The 10974-nt window shown below is 47.8% G+C and overlaps 1 protein-coding gene across 2 annotated transcripts in view; it reads right to left on the reverse strand.

Annotated features, from left to right (window-relative positions):
- Window positions 1-3134: 3134 nt before the first annotated feature.
- DYNC2I1 (dynein 2 intermediate chain 1) overlaps window positions 3135-10974 on the reverse strand; it is an 89956-nt gene continuing 82116 nt past the window's right edge. For both annotated transcript variants that reach the window (XM_056519548.1, XM_056519549.1), the window contains exon 23: window positions 3135-3611. In XM_056519548.1, the coding sequence (XP_056375523.1) occupies window positions 3440-3611 (172 nt within the window). In that variant the 3' untranslated portion in view covers window positions 3135-3439. The remainder of the gene's footprint in view (window positions 3612-10974) is intronic.

The raw sequence follows: 10974 nt of genomic DNA on the forward strand, positions 1-10974 counted from the left end.
TTTCCACCAAGTGAATATGGCCTTACTGCAGCCTAGTTGTCACAGCAGGGCGTTGTGTGCCTGGAAGGGATTTTTACTTTATTTTACAGAGCAGGTTCTTTGTAAAGTTTACAGTAGTAGGGAGCAGAAGTAAGTCCATTGATCTACAAATTTACTGTACATACTGCAAAAATACTTAAGCAGAAAAGGAAGCATGCAGCTGAAACGGAGTCTGCAGATGAACCCATCCTCTAAGTCAGTGGTCCCCAAACTGTGGCCCTCCAGATGTTGCAAAACTACAACTCCCAGCATGCCTGGACAGCCAACGGCTGTCCAGGCATGCTGGGAATTGTAGTTTTGCAACATCTGGAGGGCCACAGTTTGGGGACCACTGCTCTAAGTATTCTAGCATATTGGGCACGGCCGGCTATAGCTGGTGATGATGGCCACGGATGAGAATGAAAGGAAAGAAAGGAGTGACATGTGTGACATTCTGTGACATTTTACAAAAAAAAAAAAAAAAAAAGAATACTGCTATGAAGTATATGCAGCCACATTATGTACTGTATCATTTCCATGTTATTTCTGACATATCTTCCTTTTTCACTATGTGAGTGCTGGAGTTAAAGGGGTACTTCACTGGAAAACATTTTTTTTTTCTTTTAAAACAACTGGTGCCAGAAAGTTAAAACAGATTTGCAAATGACTTCTCTTAAAAAAATCTTAATCCTTCCAGTACTTAGCTGCTGTTAGGAACCACAGGAAGTTCTTTCCTTTTTGAATTTCCTTTCTGTCTGACCACAGTGCTCTCTGCTGACACCTGCTGTCCATGTCAGGAACTGTCCAGAGCAGGAGAGGTTTGCTATGGGGATTTGCTCCTACTCTGGACAGTTCCTACAATGGACAGAGGTGTCAGCAGAGAGCACTGTGGTCAGGCAGAAAGGAAATTCAAAAAGAAAAGAACTTCGTATGGATCATACAGCAGCTGATAAGTACTGGAAGGATTAGGTTTTTCAATAGAAGTCATTTACAAATCTGTTTAACTTTATGGCACCAGTTGATTTAAAAAAAAGTTTTCCAGTGGAGTACCCCTTTAAAGGACAAGTATAATGAAAACAATATAGAGGGGGTGTAACAATTCTATATGGTTTTCAAGGATAGAATCATGTGAATGGATGCAAAACTGGTGATGTGAATGCAGCCTTAGAAAGCAAGGAGAAAAAAGCAAAAAAGATAAACAGGCTGTGTTTTTAAGGGGTTAGGTAAAATATTAATAGCGCGGTGAAATAGCTTTTCAGGTATGATCAAAATAGTTATTTTCAGTAACAACCTAGAATTTTTCTGTTAACAACCTCTGTACTTGTTTGAGCTTGTAATCATTCCAATGCCGTAGATATTTGGATTATTCCAATAAGACAACAAAGTGGCGCTCCACTGAGGTATGCAGAATATCACTTCGCCCTCCTTTTGCATGTTGCAAGACGAGGAGGGAAGTGATGAGGTCATACCTATGGCGGCTGGGACAGCCTTTTTCAGCAGCTTGGTTACAAGCTAAACTAGTGTCCTAAACTGACAAATATGGAAAATGTAAATTAAATTTTTCATATTTACTGATTAACAACTCAGAAAAAAATATTGCAATATTTTTTTTTATTTTTTTTTTAAGAATATTTAAAAAAAATATACACCTAATTGTTTAAAAGTGTATGACGCATTCTTTGCTGTGCGAGGGATAAAGGGACATTTATGCATGCTGCGTGGAGTTGCTCGTGTGTTGTTCCCTTTTGGAGGGCAGTGATACAGTTCTTGGCGGATCATCTGGAGTTTCCCTTTGTTTTGTCCCCTGAGGTTTGTCTGTTGGGGCTGATGAATGGGATGGAGCCGGGCTCTCATAAGCGCATTCTCTTGCGGTTTCTCCGTTTCGTGCTCATAAGGTCATTATTATGGCTTTAAAAGGACACCACTGACCCCCTTCTATTTCTCGATGAATTAACCTGATTAACAAGTATATTCCATTATTTCAGACCCTGTACTTAAGTCGTAAGTGCCCTAAGGTTTGGATGCCCTGGCTGATGTTGGAGGCGTCAACTGACCCTTTGGAGCGGTTGGGTTCCTCAGTTTAATTTAGGTTTCTATTTTGGTTATTTCATGGAAGGGAGGGATGAGTCTCCTTGGAGTCTGTATGGTGTGTGTGGTTGTGTGTCTCTTGTTTGCTGGGCTGTTGTACTCCAGTGGTGACGCAATTGGCCCTATTGCTGCACTGATCTATAGTTGTGCTCAGAGACTCAGATTCTGTGATGTATGTCAGTTTGCTGGTTATACAGTGACCCCCCGACCTACGATGGCCCCAACATACGATAATTTCAACATGCAATGGCCTCTCAGAGGCCATCGCATGTTGAAGGCAGCATCAACATACGATGCTTTTGTATGTCGGGGCCATCGCATAAACGGCTATCCGGCAGCACAGACTGCTTCAGCTGCCGCCGGATAGCCGTTTACGGTGCCCCGTGTGGTCCGCTGATGTCTCTTACCTGTCCTCGGGGCTCCGGTGCGTCCTCTTCAGGATCCCCTGATCGTCGTCATCATGTCGCTGCGCACGTCGTCCCGTCATCCATTAGGAGCAGTGTGCGTAGTGACGTGATGGCGGCGACGGAGAGTGCGGATGCCGGGGAAGCAGAGGCCTTGCTGGAGCGTCGGGGACGCGGCGACAGCGATGGACGGCGACATCCCGGGCAGCGGTGACGAGCGGTGACGATCCGGAGTGGCGGGGACAGGTGAGTACAACTTCCTCTAACAGTGGTCTACAACCTGCGGACCTCCAGATGTTGCAAAACTACAACACCCAGCATGCCCGGACAGCCAACGGCTGTCCGGGCATGCTGGGTGTTGTAGTTTTGCAACATCTGGCGGTGCGCAGGTTGTAGACCACTGTATTATACTTTACATTGCACGGATCCCTCAACATGCGATGATTTCAACAAGCGATGGTCCGTTTGGAATGGATTACCATCGCATGTTGAGGGACCACTGTATCTATGTACAGCTGAGTATCTTCTCTTTCATTATTTAGGCGCTCTTGGCGTGCCCACCTGGAGTGTTATTTTGTTTGTTTTGTATTACTTTAAATTGCCAAAAATAAATAAATACTTAATAAATAAAAAATAAATTATGACACATTCGCTTTAATAATCCTGATACTGGATTTTTGAATGAAACTGAAGAATTGACAACATTTTTATACTCCATCAGTGCATCAATACTACAAGATTTATCATCTGTAAAATGCTGTGTACAAATGTATATTACTACATCTTTACACACTGTAAGTGCCAAAACAAAAGAATGCAATAGAAAAATATATAAAACGCTATAAATAATGCTGTGAACATAGAATACAAAAAGTGCTTTGTATGTACAAAAGTATACAAGTTGGCTATGTCACTGACATTACAGGTCCTTATAAAATCTCGTGTAAAATAAGATGTAACTTCTCTAACTCTTGTGGCTGACTTTTGGCCATTTGTTTCTTAATATACTGGATCTCCACTTTTCCGGAGGATTTGCCCAAGGCCAGTCCCATTATATTGTTGTTCTTTTCTGGTTCTCCAAAAACCGACATGCTCAGCACACTGTGAAAATCAAGCAGAATAAAATAATTTTATGAACTTCGTACATACTTTGTGTTTTATTTTTACTTTTTCTTCCTCCAACCTAGAATACAGGAGTAACAAAAAGCACATCCTCCAAAAAAACACATCTCCTGGAAATACAGTGGTCCCTCAACATACGATGGTAATCCGTTCCAAATGGACCATCGTTTGCTGAAACCATCGTACGTTGAGGGATCCGTGCAATGTAAAGTATAGGACAGTGGTCTACAATCTGCGGACATCCAGATGTTGCAAAACTACAACACCCAGCATGCCCGGACAGCCAACGGCTGTCCGGGCATGCTGGGTGTTGTAGTTTTGCAACATCTGGAGGTCCACAGGTTGAAGACCACTGGTAGAGGAAGTTGTACTCACCTGTCCCCACCACTCTGGACCATCACCGCTGCCCTGGATGTCGCCTTCCATCGCTGTCGTCGCGTCCCCGAGGTGTCCCCGACGCTCCGGCAAGGCCTCTGCTTCCCCGGCATCCTCTCTCTCCGTCGCCGCCATCACATCGCTACGCACGCCGCTCCTATTGGATGACGGGACGGCGTGCGCAGCGACGACGACGATGGAGAGCGCCAACGATGCAGGGGATCCCGAAGAGGACGCGCCGGAGCCCCGAGGACAGGTAAGTGATCGTCAGTGGACCACACGGGGCACCGTAAACTGCTATCCAGTTGCAGCTGAAGCAGTCTGCGCTGCCGGATAGCCGTTTATGCGATGGCCCCGACATAAAAAAGCATCGTATGTTGATGCTGCCTTCAACATGTGATGGCCTCTGAGAGTGATCGTATGCTGAAATGATCGTATGTCGGGGCCATCGTAGGTCGAGGGGTCACTGTATAAGACCCCAAGTTGTCCTTATCCTTCAATGTATTAACTAAAATATAAAAGATTGGTGATAACCAATATGGCCACCAATACAGCTTCCAAGCTGCGGATCTCTGCTTGTCAGTGCTTTAAAGTGAACCTTCATCGTTTTCTTCCATATATAACGTGACACTGTGTTCTATATGGTAAAATCTTCTTCCTCACCATCCCCCGGGGGACGTTCCTGCTGGCAGGGATGGTGAGGATATGATGTTTAAAAAGGTGTCCCCACCAACCCATAGGTAGTCCTCTGGGCGGGAAGCCATCCTCTGCTAGTCCTGTCTCCGCGGCCGTAATCACGCCCACTTAGTATTATTGACAGCTCGCATCATCGCTCTGCTCCTTAAGCAGACAGAGGAGAGCGATGACATGGGCTGTGCTCAGACTGTCAATCATGCTGAGGGGGCGTGATTACAGCCCGAGCAGACGGGACTAGGGGAGTATAGCTCCCCCACCAGGGGACTAGTTACGGGTAGGGGGGACACCTTTCAAACTGCATATCCTCATCATTACTGCTGACAGGAATGTCTTCTAGGCATGGCGAGGAAGAGTTTACCATATATAATGCATTGCCAGGCATTATATATATGGTAAATACATATCATAAAGCTCTTGAGGATGAACCCAAAATGTTGATGCCCATCAATGTCTGACATACATTTGCAAACCTCTCACCACTGAAAACTTTACCAATATAGAGAATGAAACAGTTTTACTTAATGGGGTATTCCAGGAAAAAACTTTTTTTTATATATATATATATATATATATATATATATATATATATATATATATATATCTATCAACTGGCTCCAGAAAGTTTAACAGATTTGTAAATTACTTCTATAAAAAAAAAATCTTAATCCTTTCAGTACTTATGAGCTGCTGTCTGGAGCCAGTTGATATATATAGAAAAGTTTTTTCCTGGAATACCCCTTTAAGTGTAACTCCAGCATTGCTCTCCCACACATTTAAATTCGGCATGCAGAGACGCTGTACACATTGGGTGGTCTGGTCACTGAGTTAACCACACAACGTCCAGTAAGTCCCGTGCACAAGTCCTATTAAAGGGCTGAGCGGGACATTGCTGCGGCTGCTGGTGATTGACTGAGCAGGCAGTCACTTGCCCATGTCTATGGAGGTGGGGGCCGAAGAGCGCCAAGTACGGGTAAGTAGGAAGGGCCCCAGCAGTCGGAACCCCCAATGTCAGACACTCATCCTCTATCCTGTGGCTACGGGATAAGTAGGGATAAGTTTAGTTGCCGGACTAGCCCTTTAACCAGAAAAGGGCTTGTGCAGGGAACACACTCGAAGTCTTATGGTTTCCTCAGCATCATGGCTACCTAGTGCGTGTAGTGTCTCTCCATATGTGCATGTGTGATATTATCCACTTTGAAACTTAGTGGTTATGGAGATTAGCGAGTGCTGTCAAGCTTTCAAAACATCACAGGCATTATACGCGGTACTGACAGTAGACTTTGCTCGTGCCAGGTAACCAAACCTTTATGCTATAGGCTGTGGGCTGAAATGCAGTGGGTCATCCAACTACACAAAAGTGCTCTGAAACAAGGAGATTTTTTTTTTAACTCGCCGTAAAATCTCTTTCTCGTAGCCTTCATTGGGGGGACACCTATGCTGATGGGGTATATGCTCTTGCCTCTAAAAAAAATAATAATAATTGTCTCCTCCCTGGCAGGATATACCCACCCACTGGAAATGAGGTAACCAGGTTTGTCACAAAGCAGTAGGAGAAGCCAACAAACAAACATGCCCGAAGGACCCTAGAAAGAATCCCAGATTAAAAACCCAAAAACCGGAAAAGTATCCCAAAAAAATATATGAAGAAATGGGTGGGTGCGGTGTCCCCCAATGAAGGCTACGATAAAGAGAGTTTACTGTGAGTTCGAAAAAATCTCCTTTTCTTGGCCGCTCTTCATTGGGGTACACCGATACTGATCAGATGTAACAAAGCAGTCCCCTAGGGTGGGAAAAACAACCACCAGAGAAAGGGAAACAGTCCATAGACCGAACCCACTCAAGCATAATGCCAGAGATTCTGGACAGAGAAAACCAACGCCCACAAACTGAGCTCCCGGAAGAACCCCAGTCCATGGAAATGGACTAGGACGCCAAAAGGAAGAGAACGTCCTATGTAGAGACTCTAAACCTAAGGTCCATATAGAGAGACAAGAAAAGGAGGACTAGGATGCCAGATGGGCCGGAACCATCCCAGCAGGAGGTAGGAAACAAAAATGGAAAAGGGCACAAGAGAGCCCCATCCAGATTCAACAGATTCATGAGAACATGGTGGAAAAAATGCCGGGGACAGCAGCATACGCCGAGCAAAAGACGAACACAGGAGATGGAGACCAGAAAACCACTGGAAAAAAGATGGAGACCGGCTCTAGAGAGGCCTGGTGCCCAAAATCGATGACCTTAACATCTGCAGCCCCAAAATCCCTGTCCCAGGGGCCCACCGCGAACACCTGAGAGGTGACATAAGCTCGAGTAGCGTGATCTGGATGACCGGAACGCCCTCCACCTCGGGAAAACATGGACCCTGAAGGGGTAGACGAGAGGAGTAACTGACAAAAAGGGAGCGGGACGGCCTGAAAAGGGGCATCCCGAAACCCCGTGGCAACCGACATTGGAGGTTCCCGAGTTGCCTGGAAGACGTACACCTGTAGGGGAAGTAAAAGTCCACGAAACGCTCCGGGCGACAAACTTCTATGTCAAAACAAGAAGAAGAAGTGCAGTACAGAAAGATTGCCCCAAAAATGGGATTGCGGCGAAGTCTGGGCAGGAGAGCTAACCTGCCCGAGACCTCAACCATCACTAAGGCCCAAAGACCCAAAAGGGCCTATCGAGAAAAGAAGGCATGCCACAGCACACTAGGATAATGTCCAAGACAAGGAGACTAACTGGACATGGACCGCAGCAGTCAGAGCGGACCGAAGCAACATCCCGTCAGGGAAGAGGAACACACCCCTCCAGAGAGATAGCACAGAGGTAGGAGGAGAGCAAAGGCAGGACCCAAACACAGACGGTGCCAGACCGGCTGATGCCGAGCCATGCATGATTGCATAAACTCCTCCAACAGAGGAGAATGCAAGACTGCATGAGCAGCAGTAGATAACCAAGAAACAAGAAGAGAGCCAGCCCTGTGCAGCCCTGCTGAGTGCTCTCAGCAAAAAATGAGGGCCCAGCAAGGTATCCAACTATATAGAGGAGGGGAAAATAAGGGATGGTCGTGATGAAACTCAAGCACTGACCAGTCAAGCTCCCTGTGGAAGTGGGATTGTCAAAGTGTGCCAGGCGCTATAGGAGCAGAGTAATACAGCTCGAAGGCAAGGGACAAAGCACTGGGTGGACGTAGCCCCCAGGAACCCTGCAACAACATAACAAGTTATGTCCCTAGAGAGATCCGTAATTCTGGACATTGGTGCTGGGCAAAAGGTACAAAAGATGTGACTGCGAATGCAAGTATGAAGCACACACACAGCAACCAAAGCGTTGAGAGGAACACCCCAACTTTGTGAAAACCTGGACCAGATGGGCAGCAATGAAGCCATCCTGGTCATTGTCTAAGGCAACAGAGCCAGCGACTGAACCACCCTGCACAGGAACCCAGGACAGATACCTGGAGGGAAAGGGGGGCTGAACCGACTGAGTTTCCCCATCAGGCCCCATGCCAGAACAGAGGTGCTCAACCACTGTAGACCTGTGGAAACAAGATCACAGGAGGGCCCAAGGTACACACCGACGAAAAGAAGGGAAGGTGGACTCTACATGTGCAGAGTGGCCCAACATATATGGTTACTACACGAGAGTAGTGGGGTACCCAGGCTGCAGACGCAAAAAAAAAATGCAGATATCCAAAACTCTGGAAGTATGGAAGACCGGCTCAGCACCCAACGGTGTGTTGCACCGACGCCCCTAGCAGACCAACGTTGCACTCCCTGAAAGGGGAACAGAGTGCTGCTGTTGCTGTGAAAGTCCATGGAACCTGCCGTAAAACACCCACACCCCATCTCCTAATGGTTCACACACCAGGACTGTAGTTGCAGACGTAAGAGATGAAGGATGTATGTCAGAAAGGAAACATGCAGACACAGTCTGACAGATAGGTATAAAAGGTCCAATGAACTCACTGAGACACACTGTTGGAACCTCACGTGGAAAATTAGTCACCGGACTGCAGCCGCGGGAATGACAAGAATGGAGAAGGTGACCTGGCAGATCAGAAAACCATGCAGACACAATCTGGCTATCTGGCATAGGAACCATGGCCACAACAGGTTGCGCATTCAGAACCACACACAGAAAGTGGGTTACCAGCCGTCAGCCGAGAGAGCGGCCGGCATGTAGAGAGGAACGTGGTAGAGGAGGGAACCCTGCGAGCCAGTATGAGGTGCATTGAATAAGGCCCCTGGAGAAACATGGGGAGACTCACTTGGAACTACACCTTGGTAGTGAGTTACCGTAACTTCCGTCCACGGCGTGGAAAGTGTATGGTAGTTTACCCAACATAGTAGTAAACCATGCAGAAAACCATCCGTCTGACTGGTATAGGATTGCTGAACACTCATGGTCACACCTTCAACCCTTCCACGGAGAGTGAGGTACAGGAGCGTGGTCGAACTAGCGGGAAACCTGGCGGTGTAGGAGACCCAGCTGACGAAAGTCTGGCTGACTGGCATAAGTCCCGAGGACCTACAGGGACCCTCATTCAGATTCCTTAAACCAGCAGTGAGTGGTACGGGAAACCTGATCATGCCCGTGGCAGCCCAGAGATCGGAGACCGATGGCGGTGGCGACCATGCAGACAACAGTCTGGCTGAATAAGTACACTTCCAGGCGCTGGCTAAAAGGGAAGACAGCCAGATAGGCAATCACTGTGCCCCTCTGTCACCTGTGGGAGGGAGGGGAGGCCTAAGAGCCATGGATAGTATCCCCGCCACCCTGGGAGATCGAGGGGAGGCTGAGTAGCCAAGGATTGTATTCCCCGTTAACTCGTATAAGGTCCATAGAACACACTGGGTCACTTCTTTGTACACCTTGTGCAGCAGTGGGGTACCGGAACTCCAGCCGCAGATACATCAGCCATGAGATGAGTGACAGGCAGCGGAGGAAACCACTCAGACTACTGTCTGGCTTACTGGTATGGGTCCATAGTATGCAACGGGTCACTCCGGTAGACACCTTGCCTAGCAGTGGAGTACCGGAGTGCTTGAGTGACAGGTGAGACTACAGTCTAGCATAATGATATCAGGTGCAATCCATGCCCACGCAGGGACACTTCCAAGAAGACCTCGCATGTGAGGATCTGGAGCACTAGCTGCGGAAGCGGCATGCTGTGGATGAGGAATCATATTTTATGAGATGCCAAGAACACCTCCTTGATGGACGATCGGCGAACCTGACAGAGCAACCTCAGCATCTGCCAGGATGCAAAAGCTCTACATGGGCACCCGACCAGTGTCTTGTCTCTGTAGGGAGGGAGTGGAAGTCGGTCGTGGGCACGACAGGCGTGGTATGGCACTCAGTGGTAGTGGAGAACAGTTAGTGAATATATCCCCCAAAGGGATCAAGAATCCCTGACAATAACCCGCCACGTCGGTGCCACATACGCACCCTGACAGAGTGAGAACCCTGCAGAATATAGATACACTGGAGGCATACTTCAACTGATAATGTAATTAGGCCATAGCAGGTCACCGTACAGGGTAACTAAAGGAAATAAGGTGACCCCCAATATTAGAAAAGGGACCCTGCAGATATTAAACTGGTAAGAACAGATGTGACAGACCAAGGCTGTAATAGCGAATGGTCGCCACAAGGGAGAGCTCACAAGAAGCAATGAAAAGTCAAGGGTGCAATACAATTTATGGCCACAAGAGGGCGACAAACGCCACCAAATGGTCTGTCTGAGTGACTTTTTTTTTTTTTTTAAACTGTGAGGAAGGCAGCCCACCTAAAAAGCAGGGTGTGCTGGAGAAAAACTGCCCCCAAACCTGGCTGCATGAAACGGGCACCGGCCGCACGATTGGCGGTCGTTTAAGGTACAGGGACGGGCAGGTAGAATGATGCAGATGGTTCCTCCCCCGCCGAGGACTCTGAGCAGTAAGCGGGCTGGTGTGCCTACACTAAGGAAAGTGATTGGCCGCGTGGGACCGGAGACAAGCTGCCTGTAGCTGTAGGTCTCCGGTCAGCCTAATAAAGAATGCGGCCAGGACACTGCGCCTGGCCGCAACATAATGTAGCGAGTGGTTTATTGCGCCACCAGTGGGAAAGGAGACTGAAACTGGGGCAGCAGTAATGAGTCTCCGGCCAAATGAGAAGGGAGCGCGGCCAGGGCAGTGTGCCTGGCCGCATACATGTGGACATGTGGAGCCCGAAGAGGGGGAGGGCAGGCACACCAGATTGTTCCCTCCGGAATGGCGCCGGAGGCCATGAGGGGTCCGGCCCA

This window comes from Hyla sarda, chromosome 5 (assembly GCF_029499605.1).
Source record: "Hyla sarda isolate aHylSar1 chromosome 5, aHylSar1.hap1, whole genome shotgun sequence".
NCBI lineage: Eukaryota > Metazoa > Chordata > Amphibia > Anura > Hylidae > Hyla > Hyla sarda.